This window comes from Hemitrygon akajei, chromosome 2 (assembly GCF_048418815.1).
Source record: "Hemitrygon akajei chromosome 2, sHemAka1.3, whole genome shotgun sequence".
Classification (NCBI taxonomy): Eukaryota; Metazoa; Chordata; class Chondrichthyes; order Myliobatiformes; family Dasyatidae; genus Hemitrygon; species Hemitrygon akajei.
In genome coordinates, this window is record NC_133125.1 from 30,596,875 (window position 1) to 30,613,968 (window position 17,094).

The 17,094-nt window shown below is 40.4% G+C and overlaps 1 protein-coding gene across 4 annotated transcripts in view; it reads left to right on the forward strand.

Annotated features, from left to right (window-relative positions):
- Nucleotides 1–17,094, forward strand: part of LOC140740356 (casein kinase I) — a 233,163-nt gene that overhangs the window by 156,520 nt on the left and 59,549 nt on the right. For all 4 annotated transcript variants that reach the window (XM_073069505.1, XM_073069513.1, XM_073069518.1 and 1 more), the window contains exons 5-6: nucleotides 2,646–2,794; nucleotides 7,291–7,525. In XM_073069505.1, coding sequence (XP_072925606.1) covers nucleotides 2,646–2,794; nucleotides 7,291–7,525 — 384 coding nt within the window. The remainder of the gene's footprint in view (nucleotides 1–2,645; nucleotides 2,795–7,290; nucleotides 7,526–17,094) is intronic.

Consider the following 17,094-nt stretch of genomic DNA (forward strand, 5'->3'; position numbering starts at 1 on the left):
CCTCCAGCAAATAAGACCTGAGTTAACATTTTGTCAAGTAAAAAGCAGTATTTAGACAAAATAACTTGTTTTAGCTCTCTGTGATGTGTTTATGTGCAAATGCAAGTACTGTACTTCTCGCTACCCGGTGGTCACTTGAGGACGAAAACAGACGTTTGTATTCTACTTTTCACAGCTCTGAATTATCAGAGTTTCACATCTGCACAGGCAGACTTCTTGATTTCTATGTCTGATTGAATGTTTGTCTTTGCCTGAGGTTTCTGTGGCTTCTGCACAAGACTAACTCAAGGGGATGTGGGGAGGACATGCAAATAGTTTTGACATTATTTGGACAGCAAGTTGGGACCTTGTTCATTCTTCGGATATGAGTGGTTTATGCTTCTTCTTCACTTGTAATGGACACATCTTTGAAATGGGTTCTTTATAGCTGGTTTTAAAATGAAATCATTTTATGCCTCTGCATTTCCTATTCTTGTCCTTGTTATCAGAAACCATCATTAGAATGCCTGGAATTGGTTTTTGATTCATGCTTTTTCATCCTTCTTGCTAGAGTTAAGGACTCTCAATTGATTTTATTCTGGTGTCATGCAGCTTGCATAAATCTGTAGAACTTAAATTTACAACCTTAGCTTGCACAGGCTGAGTACCCCTTATCTGAAATGCCTGAGGCCGGAAGTGCTTTGGATTTAGGATTTTTTCAGTATTTGGAATATGTAACGAGATAGCTTGGGATTGCCATCATTCCTGACGCTTGAGTTTATATGCTACCAGTAAGCATTCCTTGTCTTACAATTGTTCATCACATATACGATACTTAACAGTAAAAATTATGATGTACCAATAATATTATGAAAATATAATGTGTGCAGGGTAACAAGAGCAGCACAACAGCATCTGGGGAATATCTGGATCGGCTGTTGAACAACAAACAGCAGCAGGCTTTCAGTCTCCACCTATGATGCCATGTTTTGATTAAAAGATTACAATACGCTTTATATTTTACTTAGTTTGTGTGTAAGGTACAAAAACGTTCATCATTTTGCACTTGTTTTGGTGTTAGATTTCCATCAGCGATGCTTTAAAAAATTTAGTGCCATTATGGAATGTATAAAAACAATCAGAATTGAAGACTTGTTCTGGTGCTAGATTTTCGAGATCAGCAGATGCTTTAAAAAATGTAATGCTGTGCCTTTTCTTAAATTTCTGCATCCAGCCTGTTGAATATTCACAAATACGTTTAGTTTTCAGTTCGTCCTGATAGATTCTAGCTTTTTTCATGATCAGCACTCTGTTGAGCGGCATATGTTCGCACCGATGCTGGACCATCGAGCTCTTTGTTTTTTGCTTTATGAATATTTTTCTGTTTTTCATTAATTTCTGTTCATTGCATACTGCATGTGAGATCAGTTTTCAAAACTGTCTGTGGTGCGCAGAGACCTGCGAATCGCCTGGAAACTTTCCCAGCAACTTGTGGAATTTTCCATTTGTGACGTCATGTCAGCGCTAAAAAAAAATGGATTTTGTAGGTTTTCTGATTTTGGATAAGGAATACTCAACCTGTATCAGGATAATTGTGAGATGGTGGCACCTTTATTTCTCCTTTGAAATAGAAACCTATCAAATCATTTTTACTATGCAAGTCTAATATTTAATTGGACTGGGGTAATGAAAATAATAAGTCATTTCAGCAACTTATGCAGGCTGTATATTGCAAGTTTGTGCTTGTTACGCTCAAGGGACCCAAGTGCCTTCAGATACTTATTACTTCTTGGCTGTTTCTGTTAAGGGCATCCTTGTTAAGTGTAGTGTGTTACATACTGAGTGGCGATCCCTTTTTGCTCATCACAGTGTTGTAAATTAGCCAAGCAAGGTACAAAAGAGGAAATGTGCATTTTTGTAGTATTGTTATTTTTAGGAATGATCTAATTTCATTATGCTGAATTACAGGCTGTTTTGTGAATTTTCACCCAAAGTGAAATGGTCAAAATTGTCACCCTATTTTCATTGTCCACCTCTTGGTCCATAGCCATCTATGCCTGGGTGATTAAAGCACTCGTCACTTATTAAATATGGTCAGTGACCCAGCTGCGACCACTCTCCCAGGCAGTACCTGGTACTCGCCACTCTCTTGGTGAAGGTCTCCCTCAGAGCCCCTCTGAGTTTCTTCCTCCTTTCCCTAGATCTAGTTTTTGGACCAATGGGGTTAATACAGAAGGTTTCCACTGTTTGGCATGGGTGAGCTTGGCTGAGTGGCCTGTTTCTGTGGTGTATGTTCCAATGATTTTTGCCAGACCCTTTAAGCTGATAGTTTTAAAGGCTTTAATTTTCTTAGTCCAGGCTGGATTGCAACCTGAATTCCAAAAGAGTAGCTCATGGTAGCAATTAGAGGGCTACGGTTTCTTTGAATGTTATATCTACCTTTTGAACATGCGTGAAAATTTTCTTGTAACTTGGACTTTGCAGTCATGAAACAGTTGCTTTTATGTCAGGGTCAAGAATTAATGCAATCAGTAAGAATTTTCCATTACAGTTTAATAGCGTGGTGATGCCGTGCCTGGGACCCTGGTTTTAGAGTTTAGTGTGAAGATTGCAGCTTTTTAATACAGTGATGTTAAACCTCTCTTTTTTTTCACCTTCCTTTACAGATGGAATTCCTCAGGTTTACTACTTTGGTCCATGTGGAAAATACAATGCCATGGTGCTTGAATTACTGGGACCTAGCTTGGAAGATTTATTTGACCTCTGTGACAGAACATTTTCCCTTAAGACCGTGCTTATGATAGCTATACAGCTTGTAAGTATTCAGGCGCTCATTTTACTCAAAAAGAACTTGTTAATTAATCATCAACGGACCTTTATTCTTAGTAAATTGTAAATTTGCTTCTAAATTTCCTGTATTGCTGCAATGTTGAAGTGCAGTATAACTCAGAAGTACACTTTTTTAACTATTTAAAGCACTGGGTTGTGATTATTTTCCGATCTGTGACAAATAAAGCTAATACCTAAAAGATCTTTATCTTTCTCTTCTCCGGTTTTCTAGAATAATTTTCCCCCCACGAATTCACATGTGGCTTTTGATGCAAATCAAGAGGTTTGCTTGAAATGGGTCTTACAGCAGATGACAATACTCATCTGGAAAGAATAATGTAAAGTTGATAATTTATTGTTAACTTCAATATTAACTGAATATGAATATTTCTGTGAATTGCGGAACGAAGTATCAATCAGTCAACTTGCTGCAAATGCACAATCAATAAAACCAGCAGAGCAAGCCCATTACCGGTGCAAATTGCAACAGTATAGTGAATCATACACAGATCTTGCCTAGTCTTAATTTCTCTCTTCTGTAAAATCACAGAATCATGGGTGATAGTATAGATGATCTTTATTTAATATTATTTATAATATTATTAGCTATCACTTAGCTTTCTATTGATGCTGCTACTGCCCCCTCTATCTGTGGTTTTATACCTCTTTGTATCTAGTTTGAGTTTATACTTGGAGGTTTGGTTCAGTTTAATCTGCTCTTGGTTTTCTTTTTCCATGATTGCTCTTTTTTTTTAAACAGGGTCACCCGGAGTAAACGCTCTGTGCTGGTTAAAGTGATACTAAGGTATCAGTTAGACAGGGTTTCAACTTAGTTCACTCAGCCTTGTTTTAGGAAGTTGTAAAGAGAGGGACAAGAATGCATCCAGCTGGTTGTGTGTGACTGAGAAGAAGACAAAGAAAAGCTAGATCATTTGAGCAGTGGCAAAATTAAACTTTAAAACCCTGAAGTGTGCAGAAAAAAATTTGAAAGTAGCCAGTTGGACCTGTTCTTTTACTTAAAGGAAAGGAAATTCAGTTTTCTGTCCATTTCCTTCTCCAGTGATGCTCACACAAACACCAGTCCTCTTAGACCATAAGACATATAATAGCAGAATGAGGCTTTCAGCCCATAGAGTCTGCTCCACTATTCCATCATGGCTTATTTATTATCCCTTTCAACCCCATTCTCCTGCCTTCTCCTGTAAATTTTGACGCCCTGACTAATCGTAAAGCTGTCAACATATGTGTTAAATATTCTCAATGGCCTCCACAATCATCTGTGGCAATGTATTCCACAGATTCACTGCTTGCTGACAAAGGAAAGTCATCCTCATCTCTGTTGTAAAGCGATGTCCTTGTATTCTGAGGCTGTGCCCTCTGGTTCTAGACTCCCCAGCTATATAGGAAACATCCTTTGCACATCCACCCTATTTGGGCCTTTCAATATTCGATAGTTTTCCAAAATGATCCTGCTTCATTCTCCTAAACTCCAGTGAGTACAGGCCTAAAGCTATCAAAAGGTCCTCATATGCTAACTTTATCATTCCCAGGATCATTCTCGTAAACCTCCACTGGACCCTCTCCAATTTCAGCACCTCCTTCCTTAGATAAGAGGCCCAAAATTGCTCACATGCAAATGCTGTGATCCTAAGCTTCAACTCTTCGCAACAAGGAATCTTGTACCTCATTAATCCTCTCTGTAGATAATATTGTTCACTGATGATTCCTCACATCTCTGCTATTCAATAAAATCATTGCTGATTTACTTTTAATCTTGGTGCCACTTTTCTCTACCATCCACAAGTTTTGAGTTATGCTCCCAGTGAATGGATTCAAGGTTTTCAATGCCCTCCTGGAAGCTCTTTTCCTTTCAGTGTGATCATACCCCGGGGATTCCTACTGAAGATTTGAGGACCTACTTGAATTGCTTCCTCTATGCATTTTAGTATTATTTTGCCCTGATGGAGTTCTGAGCAGAGTAGCTCTTTTGCGAGTTCACTGTTGGCAACTGTGAGTGACGTTGACTGTTCTTGGGCACTGGCTGAATGTAATTAGGGTCTTGATTTTGGCTTGAGGAGAATATGCTATAATGTGGTTTGTTTATTTTGCAAGTGAATTTGCTGATTTAACTAGGGTAGCATCGGTGGTGTTTGTCCAGTATCTTGAGGTGCTTGATGTTCTGATGCTGCTCTCTGATAGGTATTGAGATTCGTGGTGGATTTGAGGTCTTGATATTTATTTCCTTTTTCACTTCTGACAGATGAAGTTTGTTCTTGCATGTCGAAGATGCCAAATTCCTTTATCAGTGCCTTTCCTGAGAGATGATAGGGAAATGGGTCCATGTTTTCCCAGTGTCTCTCCGGTCATGACTTTGACAGGATGTACATGCTGGTTTAAAAAAAAAACACCTTTGTGTATATTTAGCTGAAGGCCCAGTTTTTGGTGTGCCTTTGTGCACTGGCAGGTGATGGCTCAGAACTTGGTCATTCATCATAGAAGAAAAAAAGTGTTTGGAATCTGAATATATGCCAACAGTCATCTGTGCGCTGGAGCTGGGTGACTGAGCCTGGAATGACCTTGCTTTCTGGAATGGAGGTAGCATTGATTAAACTGTTTCTTGATAGTGTTGTTGAGGTTTCTCCCCACCCCCCACCCATTCCTTTGTTGCCGTTCATGTAATACCAGAGGCTTCTATCCTTTCTGAATCTGGGTCAGTTTGTTTCCCTGTGGGACATGGCAGTTTTCTCAAAGTCAGAGTACAAGTCCTCCTTGACCGCAACTCTTAATTTCCAGGCATAGCAGGCTGATTCTGCAAAGGAATGAGCCTAACTTTCACAAAATATCCACTTACTCAATCGAGGAAGTGACTGAGATGCCAGACTAACTTCCTGTCACTGCAAGGACAGGGCATTCCTCTCCTGGTTTGCGCTGGTACATTCACAAATTTGGCCGTCACCTGCCTCTTGCATCTCAGTCAGGGAGGCAACATCAGTGCCAAAGTGTCTGAGTCCTGGTCTGGGATAGCAGGACAGTTTTCAGCCACTTTTGGGGAATGGCCATGTGCTACACCACTGCTGCTTCTGTGTGAGTGTGGCAGAATGCGTGTCAGTGGTACGGATTTTTAAGATGACTGGAGACCATTTTGGTTTGCATATATGTAAGAGAGCTTGGAAACAAGCACATTGCCCAATTATCATCTTCCTCGTTCACACCTGCTTCAACTAGCATCTCCATTTCATCAACCATCTTACTTTTAAACTCCTCATACATGATGTTCTCTGAATCTTGTTTCTTTCAGTGCATTATCCTCAATTTTTCCCTAGTTCAGTGTTTCTTCTAATTCCCAAACCTCTGTCCATCCTTCCTCTGTCTCTCACCATTCAAATGATATTGCATCCAATCCCTCCTCCCTTCCTCCCTCCTCCCCCCCCCCCCCTTCAGTTGTTCCTCACTGGTGGCACACAAGGGGAAAGGCCTGGGGGGGGGGGGGGGTGGAGTTGGAGGGCAGGTCAAAAAGAGAAGGGGAGAGAAGCTAAGGGAAGTATCCTTGCATCTGACCTTTAAGGAAGTTTAAGAATTTTGATCATTTCAACAGTGTTACTTCCACTTGCTCTACACTTGAGAGTACGGGCTCGATCTGCTCTTTCATTCCTCCTTGGGCAATCTCACTTACCTTGGGCCACAATCTGGTGAACCTTTGTCATAGTCCCTGTATTGGAAAGATACAAAACCATGCATGGTGAAGGTGTAAGGATTTGAGTGGTTGGAATATTGAAAAAAGGAGCAAAATAAAATGAGACATGATAACAAGCGAAGGCCTGAAGAAAACCAAGGGAAAACAAATATAGTGTAAATGGAATGAGAAGAGGTGGCCTCAAGACTGTAGCCAGAAGCTGGAAATAGATACGTGAGAAAATACAGCTTAGATGTTTTACCACAGTTTTCAATGCTATTAAAATTTTCTTCATTGTGTATTTTATTTTTTAAAGCCTTTTCTTTAAAGGATCGGTGAATTGACAAATCCCAATAAAATGTAATTTAAGTCCAGTAGGCACATTGACTTAAAAAACAAAAGAGCTGAGCAGTATAGTAACTATAAAGTGGAAGATGAGTTTAACAATTAGATTATCTTTCATTAGAGCATCGTCAGAGATTTTTGGCACTCAAACGTAAAATAGGCTTCTCTTCTTTCTTATTTTTGCAGAGTGCATTAACAAAATAATTTTATGATTAAGAATTTTGCACAACTTAAGCAAAGCATGAACAATGCATTAAACCACTGGACAATTTCAACAAGAAATCTTTACAATTTCTGTTCTTGCAATTCCCTGTTTAAAATTGTTTAATGAAGATTTTCACTTCTGTTCTGTCGTGCGTATTGTCTTCGGCAAGGAAGTTGTTCTTAGTACTGTTTTTTTATGTTTTACTTATTATGTTCAATGAACAATGCTAACAATATTTTTCCACTTCTTACCCCAAAAGATTTCCCGAATGGAGTATGTTCACTCAAAGAACTTGATATACAGAGATGTAAAGCCAGAGAACTTCTTGGTGGGGCGACCGGGGAGCAAAAATCAGAATGTAATTCACATAATAGATTTTGGGCTTGCAAAAGAGTACATAGACCCAGAGACAAAAAAGCACATCCCTTACAGAGAACATAAAAGCCTTACCGGGACGGCAAGATACATGAGCATAAATACACATTTAGGAAAAGGTAAGTGCCTTTTATTGATCCACACTCTTGTTTATGGCTGAGCATCATTGATAGTTATTGTTCAATTAAAACTACTTGTGTTATAACTCGAATTGTGTATGTTACATTAAAATTAAATTGGAATTATTGCTCATCTTTCTTGATTTAAACTTTGTTAAGATGTATAGTTCAAATGCGTGTTTTGGTAAGATGTTGAAAGTGGAACATAGAAGAAAATGTCGACACAAGTTAGATCGCGTTCACCTATAGATTGAACTGTGAACATTCCAGATGTAATGTTTTTATGTATTTCTTGTACAATCTGTGGACTAAATTAGAACGTCACTGACCATTTACTACAAACTAAAATAAAAAATACACACACGAACAAGTGTATGATTAATGTGATCTGGTTCTCACTAAGTAATTTTGTAGTAATACAGATATAAATGTCACAATGGGGAATTTCCATCTTCTTCCCCTCTGACATCCGATTCCTAAATTAACACTGAACACATGAATACTACCTCATGTTTTATATTTCTATTTTTGCACTATTTTTAATTTAACCATTTTATTTATATACAAAATTTATACACACACATGTACTTACTGTAATTGATTTGCTTATCTTTTTTCCCATATTGATCATATATTTCATTGTACTGCTGTCGCTAAGTTATCAAATTTCACGACATATGCCAGCGATATTAAACCTGATTCTGGTTCAGAGTTCCATTTTAGAGTGTTAAGGAAATATGTGTATTGTCTGAGCAATTAATTTTAACTACAGAAATTTATTTTATTAGTCATCTGTTTATAAGCTTGCAGCTGCAATACTTATTATACCCTCAAAAGATAATCATTCCGGTTTGGCCATCATTTAAGAAGTGCTCAAACAAGTGTCTTTCGTAGCTTGCTAGCAACGTGTATGATTGTTTAATAAGTTGCTTCTCTTGCTTTGGTTTCACTTCCAGCAAGTAGATCTCTCAGCCCTTGAATTAGAAGCTGAATCCCTGGTACTGATGTTTGTGAATTCCAGGTGTGCTGTTTCTTAACGACTACATAGTAGGAACTGACATCTAAGAGAGGAATATGTTTCTATTTGGATGGGAATCCAAATTAGTTGGCCATTCTAGAATTAACAGTGCAAAGATTTGAACATCTAGCCTAAAATGGCTAAGATTAGAGATAGATCTTGGCAATTAACCAGAAGTTAACAATATCCCAGTTTTAAAAAATTAATAATTCATTATTGGAATGTGCATTTTTCTGATTGTAAGGTAAATGATTGTTATTTTTGATGAATGCAATGTATGCTTGAAAGGCCTCAGTTTAATATTGATAACAATTGCAGATGGGATAATGGAATGTAATTATAAATTACTTGAAAATTTGGATTTGGTTCATAAATCTGTGTAAATGTAATTCTGTCTTAAATTTTCCTTCGAAGTAGGATTTTTATCATGTCTTGAGACATTTTAAGGTCTCTCAGAGCCAATGAAAATACTTCATTGACTATGAAACACTTTGAAATGTCTCGAGGGGTTTCATAGCCAAAGAAGTACTTTTGAACTTCTGCTGGTACAGCAGCTAAATGCGACATGAATGTAACACGGTGAGGTCTCGGCAGCATTGTGGTGTGGTACTGTGGGACAGGAGTTAACTCTGCAGCCTTGTTGTTCCAGGGACAAGGACTGATCCTGGCCTCGGGTGCTGTCTGTGTGAAGTTTGCACTTCTATTACCATGACTGAGAGTTTCCACTGGGTGCTCTGCTTTCCTCCCACATCCCAACACTATTCTAAAGCTGGGGGGTGGGGGGGGGGGTGATGGGTGTGTGAGAGATCAAGCTGAAACAAACTAGTGCTTAAATGGGATGTTAATCATTAGTTCTCCGCATTTCAGTCATTGTTCCTGGACCTCATGGTGGCTAATGACTACAATCACAGCTTGAGTCTCTGCAGGAAATGGAGCTGTGTCTCAGTGGGTTCACTTGTGTGGAGCTTGAGTGATGCTGTTAATTAAGGGAACAGGTGAACTATGGCCATAAGCAATGAAGGTGTGTTTTGTCCTATCTTTCCCCAGCACGACCGTTTACTCTCCACCTACAAGGCTGCCCAGTGCTCCCTTACTATGTGTGTCATGTGAAATGTACACTTAGGCTCTGACTTTGTGTCTATTGGTACACGCAGCAACGATGAGGTAGTAGAAAACCATGCAAGCTACTGCCAGCAGGAAATACCCAGGTAGCATTATAATGAAGGGCAAAGTACGCAATCTACCCTAATGGCATTTTAAATGATAAATTACACCAATGAAATATTTTTGTTTCATGATACCTGGTTGAACTTAACAACTAAGTGTACCACCCATTTTGTGCATTAGAAATACTTAGGTCTTGGGATAAAATGAGAGATGAGACATTTTAGTAATAGCATGATTTGGCCATTCATATAAATGTATTGTCTTATGGGCTTCTGAATAATTTTAAGAGGTGGGAGTAACAATAACTTTTAAGGCCTGGCCAGGGCTTTGATGCACTCAAGGTGCAAGTAGTGGTTTGGTTTCCTTGGATCACAATGAGCTTTTCATCTGATTGGCTGCTTGACAATTTCCTTATTGTTTCATCACCTGCGATAAAGAATAGTTAAAAACAAACTGCATCCTTCAGATAATGGGATTGTTACTTTTTGGGTACTCTGCACTTCAGCTACATGGTTATCACTCCTCAGAATCTTTTCAGTGATCAGGACAAAGTGGGAGGATGACTTCGGAAAGAGTCTTTTGAAGCTTGGTGGGCTTCTTGGTTGGCATGTGCCAGCTAGACCAAAGGGCCTGTTACCAAACTGTATGACTGACTCATAACACTGCCTGGCATAACTGAGCTTAATAGAGGACAACCAAAGATTTCTACAGTGTCTACAAGATGGCTTCTTAGAGCAACTTGTGATTGAGCCCATTGAGGGGATCAGCTATTCTGGATTATGTATTATGCAATTAACCAGAATTGCTTAGAGAGTTTAAGGTAAAAGAACCCGAAAGGCCAACTTAGAGGAGTACATGGCATCAGTGACTAGCTACATCAGCAAGTGCATTGATGATGTTACTCTGTCCCAGACCATCACTATATGCGCTAACCAGAAGCCATGGATGACAGCGGAGGTGTGTGCGCTGCTGAGGACCCGTGACTCCGCCTTCAGAACAGACGACAAAGCAGCCCTAACAACAGCAAGGGCCAAACTGTCGCAGGCATCAGAGGGGCAAAGCGTGCACACACCCAGCGAATCCACAGCCACTTCCAGGACAGCGGTGACACACGGCGCATGTAGAAGGGCATCCAGGACATCACCAATTACAGGACAATATTACCTGACTGTGCAGGTGATGCCTTTCTCCCAGATGCGCTGAATAACTTCTACGTCCATTTTGAGGCGGAAAATGACGTGGCGGCGAGGAAGTCCACCCCTCCTGTGAATGACCAGGTGCTGTGTCTCTCCGTGGCCGACGTGAGAACAACCCTGTGCAAGGTCAACCCACGGAAGGTTGCTGGACCAGACGACATCCCTGGTAGAGTGCTCAGAGGATGTGCAGACCAGTTAGCTGATGTTCTCACTGACATCTTCAACATCTCTCTGAGCAGCACCACCGTTCTTATGTGCCTCAAGGCCGCCACCATTGTCCTCGTGCCGAAGAAGTCTTCAGTGCCCTGCCTAAATGACTACCGTCCGGTTTCACTTACATCCATCATCATGAAGTGTTTCAAGAGGCTCGTCATGAGGCATATCAAGACCCTGCTGCCCCCCCCCCCCCCCACCCCACTGGACCCCTTGCAGTTTGTGTACCGTCCCAACCGCTCAACAGAGGACGCTATTGCCATCACCCTCCACCTGGACAAAAAAGACACATACGTTTGAATGCTGTTCATAGACTTCAGTTCAGCATTCAACACAATCATCCCTCAGAAACTGATTGAAAAGCTGAGCCTGCTGGGCCTGAACACCTCCCTCTGCAACTGACAGAAGGTATTCAGGACATTGTGGAAAATTTTCTTGGCAACTACAGAGCACCAAACTGCATGCATCTGGTTAACAACATGCTTCAACCGTACAAAAACATGGTGCAGCATTCACTAAAGATTCATTTTCTGCATTCCCATTTAGCCTTCTTCCCTGCAAACATGGCTGTTGTCAGAGATGAGCATGATGCAAGGTTTCACCAGGACATTGCAGTCATGGAGAAACGGTATCAGGGCAACTGGAATCCATCAATACTGGCTGATTATTGTTGGACGTTTAAGCAAGAAGTCCCAGACACTGTGCAAACAAAAATCATCAATACAACATTTTTAGCTTATTTGAACTGCAAAGCATCAACACAGCTGGAGGTCACAGTTTAAGAATAAGGGGTAGGCCATTTCGAACAGAGATGTGGAAAAACTTTTTCACCCAGAGGGTGGTGGTATGTGGAATGCTCTGCTCCAGAAGGCAGTGGAGGCCAAGTCTCTGAATGCATTCGAGAGAGAGTTAGATAGAGCTCTTATACATAGCGGGGTCAAGGGATATGGGGAGAGAGCAGGAACGGGGTACTGATTGTGTTTGGTCAGCCATGATCACAGTGAATGGCAGTACTGGCTAGAAGGGCCAAACGGCTTACTCCTACACCTACTGTCTATTGTCTATTATGCAATTAAATGTATTCAGTAAAAGTTAATTTCTCATTTCTCCAAATTCCTATTCGATACAAGTAGTGTGAAATTACATTTGTGTTCAGCTTCAAGCGGTCTGAGGAAGCAACACTTGGGGAAAAAATTGCTGTTCAGTGTTATTATGAGGTAGAGATATCCAAAGACAATGAGAATTGCTGCCGTTTTTTCAAGATGGCTGTGAGAATATCATAGGAACTCAAATTATTTGCCCTGACATCAAGATAAATGCCACATTCGCAAGTTTTGACTTAATATCTCCTGAAAATTGATTGGGTTACATTTCATCAGTGTTTGATAATGTTATGTCAAGCACCACAAAATCTGACTGAAAATCACCGAGTTCAAATGTATAGTATTTGAATATTTTTAGTCATAGTCAGAGAGCACAGAAACTCATTCCTCAGCCAAGCTTGTCACCACAAAACTATCAACTACCCACTTAGAATCATTTCACTTTTATTCTCTCACATTCCCATCAACTCCCCCAAGATTGAACCACTTACTCACAACACTAGGACCAACTCACGTTGACAAATTTAGCCGGTCTTTGAGAATGAAGTCACACAGAGAGGTAGTATGCAAACTATACACAAATAAGACTGTGAGATTAGGATTGAACCCATGGTATTGGAGCTGTACTGGCTGTGCCACATGGCCCAATTGTCCGTCATTCACATCTGAATAAAGTACAAATAAAAGCAACAGGAGAGGAATCCCATTGGTCCCAGTTGTAACCCCTTATTTCCCCATCACTCCGCAACTAATTCCCTCGAAATGCCCATCTAGACCACTGTAATCCTTTTACTTGTTAACCTACACTACAGAGTAATTAACAATGAACAATTAACCTATCAGCACATCTCTGAGGAACCTCATGCACTCAGCAGAAACTCACACAATCACGGGCTGAACATGGAAATTCTGAAGAGGCCTCAGCTGAGGTCGGGATTGAAGTTCAGCACTATCCACTGAACCGGCATAAAATATCAGATTTCAGGAGAAGGATCCCTCCAAGCAGTTTGTTCAGACCCTATTATTTGAGTAAAAATAAATCCTCATCTCTCCAGTAATACTTCCACTAAATATGGTAAATTCATTCCCTGGTTTTTTGATCCCTTGGCAATTAAAAATGGAATCTTTCCATTTACCTCCTACTTTTATACATCTCAATTATATCTCCCCTCGGCTCCCACTGTTCCAAAGAAACTCAAGGTTTTTCAATCCCCCTTCTTAAAGTCTTTCGCTGTGGGCAAAACCTTCCTGTTTTACCATGCTGCTCTGGAGAGCTTACCTCATTCAGTCAGCCTGGCAATGATGCAGCAGATTAGAACTCTGCAGGCATCTCCTGATGGAAAATACAAACATTCATATCAGCTCATAATTCTCTGTGCTAAATGCCATGATACTTTCAAAATCTTTACTCAATTTCATGATTCTTTTTTCAATCAATCCGGTGGAGATTAGAGTGATGCAAAGAACATTTTATGGTACCAAAGGAGGGTGCATTCCAATTTCCTGGCAACCTTCCCTTTATTTGATTACAAAATTCTTGATGTACTTCTCCTCATCTTCGCCGGTGATTACTAACCATTGCCTGGAATTCTACATACCTACAAAATTACCCAAACGCTATCACAAACTTTTATTCGTGGGAGCTTGCAGCACACAAAATGGTTGCTGTGCTGAGTCAAAGGAACAACACAGAAACATGCCCTTTCCCCAACTTATTCATGCTGACTAAAGTACCTTCCTGAACTAATCGAAATTTGTCTGCATTTGGCTCATCCTTCTAACCCAAGGGTTCGCAACCTGGGGTCCAAGGACCCTTCGGTTTATGGTAGGGGCCCATGGACTCAAAAAGGTTAGGAGTCTCTGTTCTAACCTTTTTCTATCCATGAATTTGACCACATTTTTTTTTAAAGTGTTATAATTGTACCCACATCTACTGCATCTTCGGTGAGCTTGTTCCATATATTCACCACCATCTGTGGGAAAGATTTGTCCCCCAGTCCAAACAGTGTTTTCAATTTCTCTGCACTTGAATTCTGTCTACTCTGTTTAATCTGTTTCTTTTTTGATAAGACCATCTCCCAATTTCTCTTTTCTATATCAATACACAGTGGGAGTTGAACCATGGTATGAGTGATTCTGTTCGCAGCACAGCTTATGCTCAAGAACAATTATCCAACTTTGATGAGCTACGTGTTCCGAGCAAACTCAAGTTAAGGGGCTTTGACAGCATCTGACCACTGTGCTTTAACCCTAGATATTAACTTACTTGACTTTTACTGGCTTGTTCCCATCTCACTAAGCAAGGTACCACAACTTGTGGCAAGTAGTTATAAAGCTTCAGTACATCAGGATGTGATTTTGCATGAACTGAGAGAGCCACAAATATCATCACAACTGCATGCAAATAAAAGAATCTCACCAGCAAAATTACCAGATAAGTGCTACCACTTATAAGCAAGTAACTGTTCATTTGGACTCTCAGAAAGTTGTCATCACCTGAAATGTTCTGTAACGAGAACAGTCATCATCACCTCAATACTAAACAATCTTTCCCAAAAACAAATTCTGCCAAAAGAGCATAAGAAATAGGAGCAAAATTAGGCCATCTGCCATCAGGTCTGCTCTACCATTTCATCATGGCTGATCCAAATTTCCTCTCAGCCCCGATCTCCTGCCTTCTCCCCCATCTACCTTTAAGCCCCAACCAATCAAGAATCAATCAACCTCTGCCATAAATATACATCAAGACTTGGCCTCCACAGCTACCTGTGGCAAAGAATTCCACAGATTGACCACCCTCTAGGTAAAGAAATTCCTCATCTCCATTCTAAAAGGACATCCCTCTATTCTGAGACTGTGTCCTCTGGTCTTAGACCTTCTCAGCACAGGAAATGTCCTCTCCATATCCACTCTATCAAGGCCTTTCCCCATTCAATAGGTTTTAATGAGGTCACAGGTCCAGAATCATCAGATGCTCTTCATATAACAAACCAATCAATCCTGGAATCATTTTTATGAACCATCTTTGAAAGCTCTCCAGTTTCAGCAAATCCTTTCTAAGATGAGGGGCCAAAACCTGCTCACAATACTCCAAGTGAGGCTTCATCTGTGCTTTATAAAGTTTCACATTACATCCTTGTTTTCATATTCTAGTCCTCTCAAAATGAATGATAACATTGCATTTGCCTTCCTCATCACAGACTCAACCTGAAAATTAACCTTTAGGGAATTCTGCACAAGTCCCTTTGTGTCTCAGTTTTTTGTATTTTCTCTCCATTTCAAAAATAGTAAACCCTTTCAATTCTTCTCCCAAAGTGCATGACCATACACTTCCTGGCACTGTATTCCACCTGCCACTTCTGTGCCCATTTTCCTAATCCAAGTCCTTCTGTAACCTCTCTACTTCCTCAAAACTACCTGCCCCTCCACCTATCTTCATATCTGCAAACTTTGCAACAAAGCCATTAATTCCATCATCCAAGTCATTGACATACAATGTATAAAGGATCGGTCCCAACACAGACCCCTGTTGAACACCACTACTCATCGGCAGCCAGTCAGAAAAGGCTCACTTTATTCTCACTCTTTTCCTCCTGCAAATCAGCCACTGCTTTAACCATGCTAAAATCTTTCCTGTAATACCATGGGCTCATAGCTTGTTAAGCAGCCTATTGTGGCACCTTGTCAAAGGCCCTCTGAAAAACCATTACATAATATCCACCAAATCTCCTTTGTCTAACCTGCTTGTTATTTCTTTAAAGAATTTGAACAGATTTGTCAGGCAAGATCTTCCTCTGAGGAAACCATGCAGACTATGGCCTAAGCTCTCATGTGCCACCAAATACCCTGAGAACTCATCCTTAATAATCGACTCCAATATCTTCCCAACCACTGAGGTCAGACTAACTGGCGCATAGTTTCCTTTCTTCTGCCTCTCTCCCTTCTTGAAGAGTGGAGTGATATTTGCAATTTTCCAGTCTACTGGAACCTTTCCAAAACCTAGTGATTTTTGAAAGATCTTTGCTAATGCCTCCACAATCTTTGCCCACCTCTTTCAGAAGGTATATGCTTTCTGGTCCGGGTGACTTATCTACCTTCAGCCCTTTCTTTTTCCCAAGAACCTTCTCTCTAGAAATAGTAACTTCAAACACTTCAAGACCCCTTACACCTGGAACTTCCATCATACTGTGTGTCTTCCACAGTGAAAACTGACACAAAGTACTTACTCAGTTCCTCTGCTATTTCATTGTATCCCACCACCTCTTCAGCACAGTTTTCCAGTGATCCAATATGCACTGTCGTCTCTCATTTACACTTTACGTATCTGCAGAAACTTTTGGTATCCTCTTCAATATTGTTGATGAGCTTAATTTTGTATTCCAACTTTACCTTAAATTATTTTTTTTTAAGTTGTCTTCTGTTGTGTTTTTTTTTAAAAGCTTCCCAATCCTCCAACTTCCCACTAATCTTTGCCCGATAATATGCCCACAACACGCTGCATCTGCAAAGCAAACAGCATTATGAAGGACCCCACGCACCCCTTATACAAACTCTTCTCCCTCCTGCCGTCTGGGAAAAGGCACCGAAGCATTCGGGCTCTCATGACCAGACTATGTAACAGTTTCTTCCCCCACGCTATCAGACTCCTCAATACCCAGAGCCTGGACTGACACCTTACTGCCCCATTGTCCTGTTTATTGTAATGCCTGCACTGTTTTGTGCACTTCATGCAGTCCTGGGTAGGTCTGTAGTCTAGTGTAGTTGTTTTTTTCTCTCTCTGTTGTTTTTTACGTAGTTCAGTCTAGTTTTTGTACTGTGTCATGTTACACTATGGTCCTGAAAAACGTTGTCTCATTTTTACTATGTGCTGTA